Source organism: Nannobrachium achirus (assembly GCF_963921795.1).
Source record: "Nannobrachium achirus genome assembly, chromosome: 20".
Taxonomy (NCBI): Eukaryota; Metazoa; Chordata; class Actinopteri; order Myctophiformes; family Myctophidae; genus Nannobrachium; species Nannobrachium achirus.
Genome location: NC_137827.1, coordinates 36,023,604 through 36,043,327, shown reverse-complemented (window position 1 = coordinate 36,043,327; position 19,724 = coordinate 36,023,604). Strand labels below are relative to the sequence as shown.

The following is a 19,724-nucleotide window of genomic DNA, read 5'->3' as shown; positions in this document are numbered from 1 at the left end:
GAGGAGAGAAAAAGACAGGGGCAGAAAGGACAGGGGAGAAAACGGGAGAGTAGGTAGAGAGGGAAGACATCAACGGGGAGGACAGGGGAGAGAGGAAAAGGATAAGGATATAAAAGGAGAGGCAAGGAGAGGAGAGAAGAGAGCAGGGGAGCTATACTGTGAGCATGTTAGCAACCAGCGACACACTGAGGGACACCAGTGGAACAATGGGCCATGTTGACATTATCATGTCCCTATATACTGTACAGGTTCACAACTACATTGTATATTTTTCAATTACGCTGTCAATACACATCAGCTTCTGCACATCTGAGTTATCTAAGCTGAGTTGTCCAATGTGCTATTGCGCTTCAGGTTTTGGCAATGATCTTATCGTACCATGCATTATGTTTCTGGAATTGTGCTAAATGGATGCTAAACATGGATATTACAGCAGCAATACCCACAAGTCCAGACAATGAGATAAAATGACAACTGTATATTTCAAATGTATATATGAGCAACATATAACACCAAACAATAAGTCTTGTCATTCATAATAAGACTAGTGCACATAGTTGAAACACAGACAAACAATTCCGTTTGCCATACGAGCTACAAGAACAACATGTACCCATTTCACAGAGGTACAGGACTGACTGGGACCAAGTTGTTCTTTTTTTTTGATGTCTTCATTTACGGCTTATTTTCAACATGAGACACGCCTCGGGCCAGACCCCCCCCCCCCCCCCCCCCCACACACATACATACATACACACACACACAAACACACACCCTGAACCTCCATCGGCCCCTACCCCCACCACTCTCTCCAGGAGAAAAATGGCCCGCAGTGTGGCTGTCTGTTCTATTTTTAAAAGGCGATGTAATTTACCCACAATACCAAAAGCTGCAGAGTGCAGTGGCTGAGTGCTTGACAGACACATCCATCTGACCGAGAGAACGGGGGAAGAGGGAGCGAAAGATGGAGAAATTCATGAGGAATGGAGTGAGAAACAAAAACAAACAAACAAAAAAACGATCAGATACACCACGATTTCTATACTTCCGATAAAACATTGGAATATGAACGCATTTTAGCCACTAGAAAAAAAACATGCACTGTGTATGTTGTGTTACCAAAACAGAAAAAGAGAAGGGCAGATGGGAACCTCCTTCTGCAGTTTTATCTACTGAAGAAACCAAACACAAAGTGGAAGGCTTCTAAAATAAGATTACACTCCTGCTATATAAATGGGATAGGAGCAGTTTGATAGGGGAATGAGTGGAGGGAGGGAGAGAAGGGCTGCTGAGAGACAACCATTACAGCATGTGCCCCTGGGACTGGTGGAGATCAGCTCACACACACACACACACACACACACACACACACACACACACACACACACACACACACACACACACAGTCTGCAGTACAATGACTGATACACACCTAGAACATGATGAATTTAACTCCAAATTGACACACATGATTGTAACACTAGAGAATTCTCATAGAACATGATGAATTTAACTCCAAATTGACACACATGATTGTAACACTAGAGAATTCTCATATGTTCGTATGATTTTAAATTCAGATCCTGCACACTGCTCTTGCATCAAGTTTATTAGGGTATTAGTTTTAATCTTGCTGGAACTAAATGTTGTGCTTTGCAAGAGCAGTGTGCAGAATTTACAATCATATCTGCCATTCTTACCGGTAAGATTTAATTGGTTTCACTTTTTGAGACAGTTTAAACAAAAAGTTGAATGCCACACCCCCACTATAAACCTGTAATAACCAGTCTACATAACTAAAAAGTAGCCAAAAGCACACATTTCAGCACCACATGGAATGAACAGCGACGGATATGCACGCACACGCACACGCACACACACACACACACACACACAAAAAGCATGGGTTAAGCGCACAAACCCCTGTAGGTTTATCGAGATGTAGCTAAAAGCAGAAGGCAAGCCCTGATGGCTGCCTAATCAATGTTCTCTGTGTAGTTAATACACAGAAGATGATTGAGGTAATTATTTAATGTTATAGGAATTAAACTGCAAAGCCAGCGTTTCCCCTACCAGCAGAACCCACGGCCCCATAATGAATTATAGTCCCACCTGGATGCACATATTCAAATACTAATCTACTACTAATCTGCAACCCGTGTCGGCAATTGCTGCAGTTTAAAGTGAACGTAAACGGAGTTAACACTGCTGGTTATACTTGCATTAACCATCCACATATTCCTTACGTCTATAGCAGTTTTCCTGAATCAACAAATAATGCATGGCAAATTGGCAATACATCTTCCTAGATTAGGTCCAATAGTAAGTCTGATTACATTCACACGTAACAAATCAGACAATGGTTCACTTGCAACCGGACTCAGTCTCAACCTTTTCAGGAGGACCACGGTTCGGCTGTTTGATCTGCAACAGGGTTCGAAGTACGCACGTTCTCCCCTCTCCAAACAAACTGGACCAATGGAGTACACAGACCATGGTTCGATTAAAGGGGACTAGGTTCAGGTGTGAATGCCCCCTTTTCCTTATTTTTCCTTTTTATTTCAGTAGATCCATTATTAATATTATTATCATCATCTTATTATATCGTATCGTTATGTTAACACGGAGTAACATATCCCACCAACATTTTGTTGCTTGTAACAGAGTGAAAAATAAACCACTCTTAATTCTGATCCTGCTGCATGAGATGCAGTTTGAGGTGGAAATTAAGGCTGTAACCGAAGTTCTAAATTAATGGGTTTTTAACCGATTTAGTGCCATTCCCGAGATATCTCGCGAAATGTACTCGAGTATCTCGAGTGCCATTCCCGAGATATCTCGCGAAAAGTAATATATTACTGTAACGGCGGTTATATTACCGGATACAATGGCCGGAGGTCCCGAGCCGATCTCCGTCGCTGATTTGTCATCATCACGGCTCCACGGGCACAAAATAGTCATCCCATAACATTGAGGTGGACGGGGGATCTCATCTTTAATGTCCATTATCTCAAAACTACACTTTAGAAGCGAAGATGGAGGCAGATGCTCGCTTATAAAGCACATGTTGAAAAGCATCCATCCGAGCCGCCATGACACCACGTAAACAATGATCGATTCCGGCGCAGGACGCGATGACGTCAGACCGGAAGTGTTTACGCTGTGGACTTCTGGCCTTCAAAATAAGACAACGGGAGTGAATGGGGCCTGAGGGAGGCACTCTGGACATTATAATCCGTTAATGTCTGGGGCTCAGAATGGGTTAACACACGAAAAATATTATCAGAATGTGATAGGCCTACTCAGAATATCACAGAAACCTTTGCCTACTATGTAGTCTTTACAATAATTGGAAAGTCACGCATGTACAGTATGATCACAGACATTGAGGAGGAGTCATATTAGGAAAAAATAAAAGCTATGTGTCAAATATGCGACCAGCACATGGCATTCCACGGTGGCACAACTAATCTGAGTGCTCATTTAACAAATCTAAGTAGGCTATGAATGCTAATTAGATTTAAGTATCGCCGGCCGGGTGCAGGCTGCTGCGCACATATTAAAACTGTTAACAGTCAACGGCCCGCCCGTGGGGCCACGGACCGTATGTTGACAAAAAATCACTGTGCACACAAGCGTGTGTGTTGCTTACAAAAGCTCCAAAAGTAGCAGATCTACAAGCTCGAAAAAGCGATAATACAAAAATCAGAAAAAAGCCCAAAGTTACATGAAATAATGACTGGCACTATTACAATGACTTATGACTAAGAGACAAACATAGAATTACATTTAATATGTTATGTTTAATTTTAGAGCCGCCAAGGAGAAGATGTCAACAAATTGGACCAGCACCCCCCCTTACCCCCACCAAAGGGGACCACAGACAACACAAATCCATCCATTGTGATTCAAAGCTTTAATTTGAACTTGGTGGGCTGCGCTGTATATTTTCTCCACTTTCTCTTCCGAACATCAGCCTTCAAAATAAACAGTAATCAGAGGCTAGCACTGAGGGTGCTCTGCTCTAGTGTTGTTGATCTATGCTTGAGCTAAACTAGACTGGTCCTGTTGAGCCAACACAGTAATGAGCAGTACTGGTTCTTTGTTATCAGAGCAATACAAACTGTAGTCCACAAATATTAAACAAAGAATGTGCTTGACTGGAGGTGTCCGGTTAAACATGGCATGCCCCAAAACCAGGGAGGGAAGTTTTCAGATAACACAAATATTAAACATACTGTATTGTATTAAAACAATTAGCAGCGGCACTTAACTCATTCCACATTAGCACTGAGTGCACTGCTTGGATATGTTACTCTCTACGCTTTGGGCTTGGCTTTCTAATATGATTACATGTGAACGTTGTGGCTCTCCGCGGTTTTTTCGGCCTGAGAAAACACCAGCAAATATTTCATCTTCAAAGGGGCCTGCCAAACTGCACCCCACTGAGCATAATTCAATGCTATTCCTGTGAGGAATGTCCAAATAAAACAATGCGGCAGCAGTGAATAAACGGTACACAGGACATTGAATATGTCATGACATGCCCTAAAACAGTGCTGGAGGCATTCCACCCGGCACCCAGGTTCACTTCAAAGTGAGACAGGAATAACGGTCAGACGTTCTTGTGCTGGTATAAACACACAGAGTGACCTACTTGAGCTTTCACATTAAACAAACATTTACAATTACGGCTATGTCTACAGTATTTTGCGCCTTATATGATAGAGGAGATTAACAGCAAAGATGGGACAGAGAGAGGGGGAAAGAGGAGGATGTGACAATGGTCCTAGGGTGGGCTTCAAACCTGTGAGATCTAAAAAAAAATAAAAAAAAAGTATGATGTAGAATGGACCCATGACTGATGGATATCAGGATACCTCAAAGAAAAAGGTTTAAGGATAAGTCAATATGTGCATGGCTGAAAAACATTTCCCTAAATTACTTAACTAGTTCCATCCCTTGTTTTTGCATTTCAAGGGTTAGATCTGAACACAAACTAAAGTATTTCCTAAACAACCGTGACAGACTAAGGAGAGTCTATAACTCAAGAGTCCATAACTGTTTGCTGGGGACCGTATCTATGTTCCACAGGTTCTATGTTCCCCAGGTTCTATGTTCCCCACTTTCTTACCACCTAAACCTAACCCTAACCTCACTAAAACTAATGCTGTGAGGTGGGGAACATAGAACCTGGGGAACATAGGGTGGACCCCGTTTGCTGAAGGTCTTACCTGGAAGTACAGACAGACAGTGGATCGTGCCATCAGGTTGTTGAAGTGCTCCTGGAACTCCTTGCTAAGGATGTCCTGAGACAAGGTCTCATATGGGTCAAACGCCTGCTCCTGGAGGAACAGACAGGGAAGAGACTCTTGAGCCTCCACGGGGATGACATTGAGTGCATTCACATGCGTATGTAACCTTGGATGCCGTTTTGTGGCTTTGTTAAGGTGATTATTGAAATTCTCATTCCGATTAACCCCAAGTTCAACCCAAATAATCAGGGAAAGTCTGAGTTTGAAGACCTATGGCATACATGGGCAACTGGCAGCCCACAGGTTCATATGGGAATACTGATATATTATTGATTTCAGCTGTTATAATTCCAAACATGGCCTGCTTTAATTCCGTCAGTCTATATTAGTAGCTTATTGTCTAGTATAGTAGTATTAAAATGTATTTATTTATGTCGAATGTATTTGTATTTAGGTTCATAAAGTTTACATGAGTATATAATTAAATGTGTTTGAAATTAAATCAAAATGGTACATTTCAGGATTCCAATTAAAAAATAACAACAAAATTATTCAGGCTTCCAATTCAAAATAAGCACAAAATAGCCTATCTGCAAGCTCAAAACGCATCGCAGCGCGATGCGTTTTGAGCTTGTAGATCTGCTATTTTTTGCTTCTGTTGTATGAGATACTAGAATGACAAAGTAGGACATAGCAATATGCAATGTGGCCCTCTGGAGTGAAGGTGGAAATATAGTGGCCCTCGCCATCATCAAAGTTGCCCCCCCCTGACCTATGTGGTTTTCCAGGTCAAGACAGGCAGACTTCCATACCTATGCACAGTAGCAGAATACGCTAAAGGAATGTTTTTTAAACCACTTCCCCTTCTATAGAATATACTACAGCTTGCAGCGCTGCTACAGAACGTTTCGTGTGTACCTCTGCCAGGTCCTCAAAGCAGCTACCGACCAAAGGGTGCGGGCTGCCGTCTGCCGTCATCTCCACGGCGTCTTCGATCAGACCGAGGAGCTTCAGTGTCAACTCGTGGATGTCCATGATGTTACTGAAGATAACCTCTACATCCTGGGGGAGAAAAGGATTAGTAATGAACAGAGTGACAACTGTACAACTGGATAAACTGTAGTGAGGGGTGACTGAACTGAAATTGGGGGAAATATTGACACAGAAGAGTTGAGGGAACTGATCCATAAGCAGGTTTGTGGGTGGCGTTAAAAAGCAAAGAAATAAGCTAAATGGGATATGTAATAGTCACAGTCATGACTGGTAAAGAACAGAAACGGCTGGTGGCATTTTCCAATAATACACAAGCTATTAGGCAACCATCCTTCGTGGTGGCAAAACAGGCAGTACTGTTCTGCAACAGAAAGATTACAGGAAGGAACATTTACAGTACATTGCATGTTCTTATCAAGTGCAACCTACAGTAGGGCTGTCACAATTGTGACATTTTACATGACGATTAATTGTCACTCAAATGATTGCGATTAACGATTTATTTGTGTTTTTGTCGTTGACAATTACATTTCTGTTTGGCTTTTAGGCTTTGAAGTTGCACATGGTAGATATGACACATGACCTAAATATACAAAGACATTACTGACATATTTGACAACTTTATACTTAAAAATAACATTGATAGTGGAAATAGCCGATCTACAAGCTCACAGCGCGCTGCAATGCGACGCGTTGTGAGCTTGTAGATCTGCTATTTCCACTATTTTTTACTTAAAACAAATATATACCGGTATGAACATTTTTGACGATTATGAAAAATAATCACGATTATGTCAAAAAATTGCGATTAGACGATTATGTAATAATTGTGACAGCCCTAACCTACAGTGAGAGGGGCATGTCATTATTGTGGTTATCAAATGAGTGACATTTTGTCAACAAGTAGGTCACTCTAACCACTAGGCCACACTGTCACCCTTTCATTTTTTTTAGACTTTTTACACACTCACAGGTCATACAGGCATGGAGTGAAGTATATAAACAAGGCATCTCAAATTAGCCAAGAAAATGAATGGATAACTAGGATAACCCCTTTATTTTAACGGTAATAATAAAATAAAGTAAATAAGGGTGGTAAAGGATGGTGGAATGGTAACTAAATTCCAATTTAAAAGTAACAAACACTGTTGAGATTTACTAGTTGAAATCTCCAGACCAGGCAAGGAAATAAATAAAAAAATAAATTCAAACTCCAAGTAATATCATCAAGGTGCCCTTGAGCTCAACACCAAACAGAGGCTGCTCACTGGGCTAATGCTAGCATTGAGCAGTGAGAAAAAGGGTGTTGCTGAAATAGAATATGCAGACTCAGCTAACCTGCCCTGGATAAATACGTTTAAAAAAAGATCCATGATGACAACATACAGTGGAGGCAACAGCAGGTCTAATTTGCTTGCAAGCCAGAGAGAGAGAAAAAAAGGAATCATCCATCAAAATGATGAGAAACAACTGAAAATAGAATGTGGAGATTATTGGCTGCCCCAGCATGAGCAGAAGTTGGGTCCTGTAATTATTTGACCATAGCACTTTCTCAACTCCTCTCCCAAGTAATTTGAGATTACGCCGTGTTTCACCAGACATAATTGAGGTTATTTTGGCAGGGGCTGCACATGTTGTTCCTGTCTCACAGTAATTACATGTTCTGCGTTCCACAGGGCCTGCGATAGGACCATCCTCCTCACCCAAACGATACCGCAAATTACCCAACCCAAAATATGCAAAGCCGCAGCCAGCAGCCCATAAAAACGTTACTTTTCCACTCAGTCTTTCTCAACCCACTGAGCGACCAATCAGCTTCAGTGTTTAAGTTTTAATAGGCCCACCCTGCCTTACTTCCACCCACTACCAGCATGTTTGAGACATAATATCGTCTCTCCCCCCCCCCTTCTTCTTTTTAAAGATTTGTAACTTTATTGAGATGAGACGGCAACATGAGGGTGGAGAGGAGGGCCAACATGCAACTCAGGTCTCCGAGTTGGATTCAAACTCTCTGGCATGGCGCCCATTTTTCAGTGCGGTGTGCCTTAAGGTGAGAATGGTTTCAGTCAATGTGGCAAGTAGCAGCAGGACAATCTTTCACATCACTGAAGAAAATTGTTGAGGCGAAAGCTACTTTTTCCTTAGAAGGCTGTCAGTAAAGTAATGCCCGGTTTTACCTTTCCAAAGCAGATTGTAAAATCAAACGAGTTCCACTGTGAATGTGATGATTAGCAGCTAGTTAATTACAGCATTTCAGTTCTAATCTTTAAATGTTCTTATGGTGGATTTGTTTGCAGTCAGCTTTGTTAAGTAAGTCATCAAACTGCAGTTGGAGAGCATTAGGGAGCATTGCTGTTGAGAGGGTTTTACTGTGAGCTTTTGTCATGGCTCACGTTCTCCCCCAAGCCTGTACAATATTAACAAAAGAAATCATCTTGCAAATCTTCACAGTTGAACACTGCAATAGGAATTGTGCCACATGTGGACACAGCCGTTTCCACATGAATTTGCTGCTCAGCAGAAAATATAATTTTGGTTGTAAGAAGCGGCTTACTTTGAATGCAATTCAAGGGAGACTTTTTTTGTAGACCAGCGATTCTGCACACTACCAGGTAACATTTAACAGGAGTGTCTGAACCACCCTTTCCGCCGTTATAAAGACACTAGGCTGGTCTCGGCCTACTCTGGAACGATGCAAGTTGGGAATGCCACTCATCCCACCCATTTTTGCAATAATTGCTGTACTCGTTGTCAGAGCATATGTTGCACCCAGTACGTTACCATGACAATTGTACTTAGTAGCACATGGATGACTCCATATATCTCCATCTCCATATATGGGTATAAAAGGGACACAGACATACTTGCTCGATACCTCCCAACAAACAACCATAAAGATATAAGCTTAAATTGATTGCCAAGGAAGAACTGAGACTTTCACAGTTGCCTGCCACGATAATATGATTTTCTAACCTTTTTATGTGATCGCCGCTTTTTGCGCATGCACGTGGTGCGTGCGCAAGGACAATCACAAAAGGATTCATGCGTGACCAAACGATAGCATGCTATAAGCAGACTGTCACAGGATCTAGAAACAGAGAAAAGTGGGTTGGTCTGCAAGCTTTTGAATGAGAGCCAATGCAGATCCGGATCTTGTTTCCGGCGCAGACAGGAAGGACTTCACCACCTTTTTTCAGCGATTCTTTTTTAATACATTTTATAAATAGGATAGTTAATTGATAACTTGGAGAACCCGGGCCAGGCAGTCAGAGACATCGGGAAATACTCGGGGAAACTCAGGCCTTGGCAATCGATGAGCTCAATAAGAGTACGAGCAATACGTGTTAAGAGCTAAACATGAAAAACCGTCCTTCCTCACCTGAGGCGTGAAGATTTTGTTGTTGGACAAAAAGTGATGCCGGAACACTTTGATGATGAGGTCGAGTTCTCTCAGGTACTGTCGTTCCTCGGCGATCTCCTGCCTCACCTGGTCGTCATAGGTGAGCTCCCCAGAGGAGGAGGGCTCGTCTGTGCACTGGGACACCAGACCGATGTCCTCCTCCTGGTCAAACATGTCCATCAGCACCTGCAGATGGAAAGACAGACACGCATCAGATCAGGCACGTGCACGCAAAGACATCAAAGGGGGCTTGAACCCCTGCCTTTTATCCGTCTGTAAGAAGTGCCCTCTCCAGACCATGAATGCAGTTTTTACTATGGTGAAAGAAATGCAAATGCCCCCTCTTTCCCATGCCATACCTGAAGGCGGCATTCAAGAGAATAGCCTTGTACAAACTCTCCTGAACTTGAACGCAGCATCTTATGTTGTAAGAATTGCCCTCTCTGTGTAAAAATCAAGCATCGAAAATAGCCGACCTCCAAGCTCACAACACGTCGAGCTTGCCTTGGAGGTCTGCTATTTTCGATATTTGGACATTTCAGCCCCTGCCTCTCTAACATTCTCTGCACGTCCCTGCGTCAGATGAAGGAAGAGAGGACCATTCTCAACCTGTGTGTTGGGACATGATTTTGAGGGGGTCCCCAGAGGACAGCGAAGTGACAATTTAACCCATTTAGGCCTGAGCTTGTAGATCTGCTATTTTTGAAAAAGTCATGAAAATGTGTGCAAATCTTTGAATATATGTATTTTTCAAAGCGAACGTTTGTAACTCAAATTTTGCTTCTGGGTGGTCCCTGGAACTACATATTTTGAGATGGGGGTCCGTGGCCAAATAAATATCATTTTGGGGGTCCTTCACATGAAAAGGTTTGAGCACCACTGACATAGTAGTCTCTCAAGGACAGACTAACTGAGCTCCAGTTAAGTGAAAAGGACCTTTTTCTTTGACGATGGCTGGCCAGATTGTTGACATACAAACATCGGTTTTTCAAAAAATCTTAGAAGGATTCAAAAGACACTTATGTAATCGGGTCAAAAATCAAATTTTCACGATTTTTCAAAAATAGCAGATCTACAAGCTCGCTTGTATATCTGCTATTTTTCAATAGTTAAAGCATAAAATATTGCGTCATAATGTGTTCAGGCCTAAATGGGTTAAGGACTTTTGACATTTGTAATACCATAAAAATTGCAATGGATCATCAATGCATCCAAAGTATTCAACAAACTACACTTTATAAAACTTGTCAAACATTGTGCCAAATTGTAAAAAGGGGCAAACATTTTGAAAATATCCGATTTGCCAGCTCACAACGCCTCTCTTTGCGAGGTGTCGTGAGCTTGTAGATCTGCTATTTTCACAATATCTGTGGGAACCGAGTCAAATGGAATGTATTGCCTCAACTCCTACAATTCCAAGTGCTTGTCAGGGTGGGGGGTCCCCAGTTCAGGTATGGTTATTTATGGGGGTCGTGGCCTGAAAAGGTTAGAAGAGGAATTTGTTCCAATAGAGTTTTTTTTGCTACTGAGGTATGGAGGTCTGCCTGTCCTGACCTGGAAAAAACCCTTAGGTCCTCAAACTAGAATTTTGGGTCATCGGAATGACCTAAATCCTACTGTTCTATCGTAAGGAGGCCAGCCTATGTAGAATGACAAGTTTCAACTCATCTTAGGCCTTGATTTCCAGCTTCACTGAGAGCTGGCACTTGACACAACAAACTGTGAAGGGTTATGTTAACATGTTCTAAAGAGATACCTCATCACTACAGATTCAGGCTAAAAATCTGCAATGTTGCTCTTTAAAGGGTTATTCATTTTTAAATGTTTTTAGGCTTTGTTAGCTAATAAAGCAGAGACGAGAAAGAGGGTATATAGAGAGCATATGACAAGAACTTTGCTATTCATGTGGTCACTGGTCAGTGCATAACTGTTTGAGCCAAGGTTGTGTCCCAACAATTATGCAATGAAAGCAATTCTGATGAAGAACTTTGATGGCTGAAATACCGTTTTAGTAAAAAAGGAAAAAGAGAAGACAGATTTAAAGACAATATTAAGAACATAGAATCTACCTTGTCTGCACACATGGACACCTTGATGTCCTGCTGGCTGATTTCATAGTGCCGGATGTTGCCGACATAATTGCCTGCCAGCTTCAGTATGTCTGCTGATATGTATTCAAGCACTGCCACAATGTACAAGGAGACGTGGTAGTCAACCTTATATCCCAGGACCTCCTGTTGAGAGACAAACGGGAAAGGAATCAGCTATGAAGTTACTGTAAACATAGTCAGATGTAGGGATAGCTAAATGGAGCCGTTTTCTTAACCAGTTAACCGCTACATAACCGTTAACGGCTAAGGAAATGTGTTCAAAAATGCACTATTTAACCCATAAAAAATTAAAAAAGGAAAATAAACCACCCCCCCCCCCCCCCCAATAATAAAGTGCCATATTTACACATTAAAACAACAAGAATACAAATGTTTTCTATAAGAAATGTGTTTTTTGCAACACGGTAGGATTGACATATGACATGTCTAATGTAACACGGCTGCAACAGCAGCAGCACAAGCTCTAGAACAGATTAACACCCAATGTGGAAACATGTTAATGTAATAGTAAAATTAATAGTAAATAATTGCACAAACTGACTCCCAGTTCATCATAAACACACAGAGACACACAAACAGTTAGCTGCCAGGTCTGCACTGCAGTGTGTCTGTCAGCCGTCTTTACACAGAGTAGGCTACGTGTAAAGACGGCTGATTTAATGTTCCACTCCTAACACTAGCAAGTTTTAAGTTTTAAGCTCTTGGGTGATGGGTGATGTTACAGAGGCATTGGTGACCAGGGCTTTTGGGGGTTGACTTACCCCTTCAAAATAACCCTTTTTTTTTTACAGCCACCATTAACCATTAGTGTTTACCGGCAACCGATTTCTTAATGGTTAAACGGTAACGGTTAACTTTTGGCTATCCCTAGTCAGATGAAAATTATTATTAACATTTGTTAGTAGTAAAATGGTGGTTCATATAGTATGTTGCCCAAAATGAAAAACCACAAAAATGTATGCTGACTAGACCATCCATGCTGTATATTGACATTGAATGACAAACTTCTGGTAATTATTTCAATCCAAAATGGATGTAGAACATTGTGTACACAGCAATGTATTGGAAAGAATGGTGACCTAATCTGGGTTGGGGTCTTTACCTTAAGCAGAGGATGTATCTTGTCCACCGGGAGAAGTAAAGGATTTCTCCGCTTGCGTTTTTCGATAGCCGACTGGGCGTCAGCTATAGCCCACTTATCGATAGGGTGGGGAAAGGTCTTCTGGACCCGTTCCTGGAAAGGAAAAGGGAGACTTAGACTTTGCTATCCACATAACACATACGCATCACGCACGCATCCATCTATGTATTTATAATGTGGAAATCAGTGTGTTAGGTGTTGCAGCGTGAGGAGTGGAATCGGAGCAGGTTAAAGTTCACGTCCCCCACTGGTGAAGGGTCACATCTTCGCAGGCTGCACAGACAGTAGTAGCGGGCGTCACGTAAATAAAAAAAGATGTAACACTTCTTTGGTATTTTATGAAAATGTTGTTACACTAAAAACTATTTTTGCTACACTCAAAAAATTAAACACTTCTTTAGCAAATACAAACACACTTGAAACTGGTAAAAGATAACAAAGCCTATCCTCACCAAATACCATTTATTTTGCATTGTGTTTTACGACTGCATTGTACCGTGTTTTATTTTTCTGTCATTCTATGTTATGAGTTAAAAAAGGACCCCAAATGAAACAAAACAAGCACAAAAGCTTTTTTGAGGTATCCTTTGACCTTGTACGAGTGAAATGTAAAGTCACGAAACTGTACCTTTACCCATTTGTGAAGGCAACGAAACGCATAAAAAACATCACAACTCTTATTTAATATCAAGCCTCCTGCAACATTTTTTCCACTTTCAGAACACCTGACACCTTGAAGAATCCTGCAGAAGAACACTGATGTAGACTTTAGCAGTGTTTCAGGAATGAGACAGGAAGTCAATTACCTCCACGTCCTGAACAGAGCGGGGCTGGGCCACACACAGCATGTTGAGGAGCTGGAGGATCAACTCCTCGATGTGCTGCAGAGCGTCTTCCTTGGCCGACAGGTTTGGGTGAACTTGCATCTGCACCTGGAAAACCGAGACAAATGTAGGAGAGACGTTATTTTCCATTGCCACAGCTGTATGAGAAAAGATGCAACATATGTTTATATATATATCCAATTTAACAAATATATCTCCTATTTAACAAATACTATAAATAATATAAATGTATTCATTTGGTTCTTGGGGGCCACATAGGCACAGTGTGGCTCCCATATGGATCACAGATTTCCGAGGCCTACTGGCATGCAGTGGCAGCGTGCATACAAAGTGTGGGATGATTGGTTCAACACTGCAGTTTGTGAGATTTGCTCTAGACACAGACACACAAAGACCCTTAAATAGACACAGCTAGCCTCTTGCAGAGCTATGGTGGAAAAACTGCCTTTGTGACGTTGATGCTGTGTTCACTGTTCATACTTTCAACCCAGCAAATGAACCCGGAGCGATTAGGCAGAATTTGTTGTGCATATTATACTGTATGAACAGAACACTCCAAATGAACTCAGACCCCTCTGAAACGTGCCCTACCTCCTTGGAACGTAGGTGGTCTGAATACGTTACACTTCAATTCTGCATTGTGGTTTGCTCAACCTGTGCATTGTTAAGCACTAGTAGTTTTGCTAATGCCATATTATTTTAGCCCTGCCAGGCTAATAGAACCATGGCTGCTGTTAACACTTAAAGACTAGTGAACGAGGAGTAGTTTGGTCCGAGGAAGAAATGACATTTATCCAGATATATAATGAAGCCAAAAGGACATGAAAGGGCAACGGTCAATGTACAGAAATGCAAGAGCTAAAGGTTTCCCTATAATTTGCAGTTCATATGGAAGCAAGGAACTTCATTAGAACCGCACTGCAGTGCTGCATCAAAGTAAGGAACTAGGCTGTATCAAAGGTACTTTTATTTACCACACTCAATACAATTTGAAAAATCAGCAAATCCTCTGACACAAGAGAGACAACCCTTTTGTGACGATGCGAAAGTGAAAACTAAAATAACCGAGTCCCTTTCCTGTTGGTCCACTTTTTGGTCCACTTTAAGACTAGTAGAGGACTGAGGGTTCATTTAAAGAGGTGTTGCCATAGTTTCTGATTTGTATGCGTCTATGGAGTTAACATTACTCTAATAGAGACCCACAGGTGTGGTTATAATATGCAAATATGTCTTCCCTGTGTATTTTTGGTTACTTCCTGAAAGCTGAAAGCCTCTGAGTCAAAAGGATCAATTTGAAATACACTGATTTAATGACATAAAATCATCCCCTCCCCTATTTACCATACAACAACCATAGTGTCCAGGCGGAATTCAGAAGCACGCTTCGGTGTGTGTCACAGACAGTTCGCTAGGTCAATCAGAGGCGGGTGGGGGCAGGTCTTTTCGACCGCAGCTCTCAATAACTGCTGAGCCGCGCATGATCAGGGACGCTTGCTTTGGCAATGTAAACATTCCAAATAAAGGTCCTTTAAATTGAATGGATAGGTCCAAGAGAAGACTGATTAGCCAGGAATCAGTTTGATTGGCAGCGTGCACTTCCACCTGGACTTTCTTATGAACTGTAGTGGCCAATGAATGAGGTATCTAGCTTTCTATATACAGTATATGACAACAACACTGTAGGTGTGGCCAACTCCAGCTGGGTCACCACCCACCTGACAATCATAATACCTGATGATTATGTTGTAGGGGGGAAAACATCACTGCACAATGTCTTTAAAAAGGACTATTAGCCCATTGCGCAGAAGGTGCAGGCAGCTTCCGGCGCCGCAGCCGAGTGTGATCTACAAGCTCACAGCGGCTGCAACTGCGACGCAACGTGAGCTTTTATTTGCTTCATACAATATTTAGATATTTGATGTAAATGTTATCAGGCCTCCTCCTCCAGGAGGAGGGCCCCATACACACCCATTGTAACTTCAAACTTCATTTTAACCATGATAGATTCATTAAAAACACCCATTATTTTTTTCTGGTGACTCGTACTACGCTCCTAATACGTGAGCAGGCAGTGTTTTTTTTATACGCATCTTAATTTATTATTCATATTTTTTATTGTATTTAATCTTTTCAATTTTCCCAAAGAATCATTAAAAATAAATGAAAAAGATTATCAAAAAACACAGCCCACTGCTCACGTATTAGGAGGGTAGTATGAGTCACCAGAAAATATAATGGGTGTTTTTAATGAATCTATCATGGTTAAAATGTTTGAAGTTACAATGGGTGTGTATGGGGAGGGGCCCTGGACAGGGAGGAGGGCCTGATAACATTTCCATCAAATATCTTAATATTGAATGAAGCAAATTAAAAACTGTTCAGGGTGTTCATAAAAGCCTGATTAGATGATAAAATGACCAAAAGTTTTTTTTAAAGTGAAATATCCCTTTAAACAATCAAGGTACAAAATATATCACACATTACTCTGGCAATTAGGCTTAAAGTTTTATCCATGATGATGTAACTTACTACATCACCTTACAGTAAGGATGTCAAGCATGCGGCCCATGACAACGTTTCTGCACTTCTGTCTGGGCCTGGGGTCAGAGGCAGCCTGTGTGTTGAATAATGCAAAATACACTGACACAGTTCCATTTACAGCTTTTTAGATACACACAGACATGCATGTAAATATTATAACCTGGGAGTGTGACTGTGAACCTATCACACAGCACCTTCAAGCATCTAAGTACTAGGCTGATGCTATAATGTCTGATGAACCAGATCAAAATAATGTAATGTTTATGTACTTGCACACAAGCCCACAATGAAGGAACCTTATCTCAACGCACCACCAAAGGAAATACAACTTTTCTTTTCATATGAATTTTAAACCTCAGTATTTTATTCCTGCCTTGATGCATTGATTCTCTTCAGCAGTCAAAACAGCCGTGTTTTATTCCTCTTATAGGACAACTATTAACAATGGATGATTGCTACTAACAAACATTGTACCACAAACAAGAGTTCTTGTAACACACTGACAGCGCTGCTAAATAAACTTTCATTCAGTCTTCAAATCAGGTTTAAAACAGAAATCTACATCTGGAGCTCTCAAGGAAAAACAAACACGTTAACACCCAAAGATCAGCAAGCGAGATCATTGTTACAGACAGACAACCCAACCACAAAGTTAACAATTGTGTGTCGCAGACTCACAATAGAGAAAAACGCCACAGCCAAAGAGCTGGATTATTAAGAAACTCCGTTCTATATTTCAGTTTCAGTTTACAAATGTGTCATCGCGTGTGTGTGTGTGTGTGTGTGTGTGTGTGTGTGGGGGGGGGGGTTGCTAATAATATGGGGTCGTGACAGCAAAAGGTTTGAGAACCCCTGACATAAGCCATGTTTCCATAAGCTTATTCGAAAATAGGAAGCGAATTATCATAAATTCGCATTAAGACAAAGCAAATTTAGCCTGTTTCCATTTGCGGGTGTCATTCGAATTAGCGACGGTCGCATGAGTTCATCGGGCTGATTTTTTTCAGACCGAACCGAGACGTCTGACTGCTGTGACTCGATCGCTGCACAGTGCACACTCATCCTGCAAGTTTCAGCGTCCTCTGGAAGGTGGCCGATCTGCAAGCTCACAACGCGGCGCGGAGACGCGGATGCGAGCTGCTGTGAGCTTGTAGATCGGCCACTTTTGGCATGCAACACTGTGTGATGAGGAAGGGTTAGCCACGGATGGCTTGACTCCGGGAGGTGAAAACGTGAGGAATTTACACACGGTCCGTGTCACTCCGTGTGAAACAAACAACCGGTTTGTTTTGTGGGCAACCGGTTTGTTTTGTGGGCTAACGCTATACAATGGACGTTAAGCGGCATGGGAAAGTGTTAAGTTGGAGGACGATATGGACCCAGAACGTCATAATGTATTCGCATTTATTGTCTGACCCGTTTCCATTCACAAATGCACATTTAGTTTATTCGATAAAGCCTCAAAATCCACCTCCTCCAAGCGGATACACGTTTTTGCGGATAATGAAAGTTTATTCGAATTTTGAAGTGTTTCCATAAAAAGATTTAAGCGAAAAAGGCTTAATGCGCATTAAAGGGATATTACACTTTCGAAAAACTTTTGGTCATTGTATGGTCTAATCAGGCTTGTATGAACACCCTGAACAGTTTTTAATTTTCTTCATTCAGTATTTAGATATTTGATGTAAATGTTACCAGCTCCAACACGCCCAGGCCCTCTCCACATACACACCCATTGTAACTTCAAACTCCATTTTAACCATGATAGATTCATTAGAAACACCCATTTCTGGTGACTCATAATACCCTCCTAATACGTGAGCAGACCGTGTTTTTTCAATAACTTTTTTCATTTATTTTCAATAAAATATTATTGTATTTAATGTTTTCCATTTTCCCAAAGAATTATTAACTATAGAGAGAGAATATAGAGAGAGAATATGGGAGTCCAAACTAAAAACAAGAAACAGCAAGGGTGGATCTACGAGAGGGCAGGGGCCTGGATGGGCACAGGCCTACCCAGAATTACAAAAAATATATAGATATACAATTTCACTAGATTTAAAGCTCTATTTAGAAATGATGGCAGTTGCTCAATACTCTGATTGGCTCCTCAACATGACACCTCTGTGAATGCACTGTGAAGTGTATTTACAAGACCAGTAATAAGGGATGCACAAACATACTCAATATTTCTGAATATTTGTGTCCATCTCTAAATTGATAAAATATTCGCCAATACTACTGTACATGTCAAATGTAAATGTAAAGTAAATGGCATTGATTTATTATTCACAGCACACTGCCAGCTGTTTGATATTACATTTAAACTTGAGGTTGCTGCAGGCAGTGCAGCCATAAGCTCTTCTCACGTAGTCACAGACAAGATCGCACAGAAAACATATTTTCTGTTACAAACACTTTCACGCAAGAGAGCGATACACACAGCATCATGAATATTTAATGAAACAAGCTGTGCTACGGGTTAACGTGCACCAGTCCATTACAAGTTCAATGCATGGTCACTTCTTTTGTGTTGAAAAAGTGCATGATGTGACATCACTGTGCTTCTTTTAAATCACAAATATGGATAGATGGCCCAGTCGCATAAATCGTTACCACTAAACATGAACACATGAACTTATAAATGAATAGCTCTATGAGGAGTACAATATCTCTGCAAAAGCTTCCCAAAGCTCCAACCACAGATGCATGGACAGCATTCACCACACAATACCAGTAAGACTCCCTAATCAGTATACACAAATTGGCCTGTAAGTGGCATTGGTTCCTGAGTAACAGCATTTTAGCTGTGAAATAAATTATCCTACTGATCAATCAGCTGTTGCCCAGGCGAAAGCTGGGCAACAAACTAGCCAGGCAAATCTAACACTGTCCCTCCGGGTTATGGAGGGACAACATCAACCAGCCTGAACAACATCAACCAGCCAGCTGCAGCACCGGCAAGGGAGGCCAGGCAGCCCACTAACCATCTCAGAGGACGAAGTGCGCATAGACTTCAGAGTGTCAACATCCGAAGGCCGTGTCCTAAAGGCATGTGTAGAACAGCTGGTAGGAGTCCCAGGCTGCGTTCTGGCAGGCTTCAAAATGTCCACCAGTGCGCCCATTCCCAAGGAATCCAAGGTGACATGTCTGAACGACTGGAGACCTGTTGCTCTCACCCCAATAGTCAGCAAATGCTTTAAGAGACCGGAGAGAAAATACATCTGCTCTATAATACCTGACTAGACCGGTGGCAGTATGTATACCGCCAAAACAGATCCACAGACTATGCAATTGCCACGGCTCTTCACATCTTCCTGTTGTTAACTCTTCTTGCACCAATGTCAGATACCACATTACAGATACCAGCTCCTATGCTCATGCAGTTTATTTCAAAATCTCAAGAACAATATTCAGATGAATATGCGGTGTGTT

General features: G+C 41.6%; 1 protein-coding gene across 2 annotated transcripts in view; it reads right to left on the bottom strand.

The window, feature by feature from the left end:
* Window positions 1-19,724, bottom strand: part of sos2 (son of sevenless homolog 2) — a 55,868-nt gene that overhangs the window by 17,191 nt on the left and 18,953 nt on the right. For both annotated transcript variants that reach the window (XM_080751396.1, XM_080751397.1), the window contains exons 2-7: window positions 13,707-13,832; window positions 12,862-12,993; window positions 11,718-11,882; window positions 9,628-9,834; window positions 6,174-6,317; window positions 5,235-5,345 (exon numbers count right to left, since the gene is read on the bottom strand). In XM_080751396.1, the coding sequence (XP_080607522.1) occupies window positions 5,235-5,345; window positions 6,174-6,317; window positions 9,628-9,834; window positions 11,718-11,882; window positions 12,862-12,993; window positions 13,707-13,832 (885 nt within the window). The remainder of the gene's footprint in view (window positions 1-5,234; window positions 5,346-6,173; window positions 6,318-9,627; window positions 9,835-11,717; window positions 11,883-12,861; window positions 12,994-13,706; window positions 13,833-19,724) is intronic.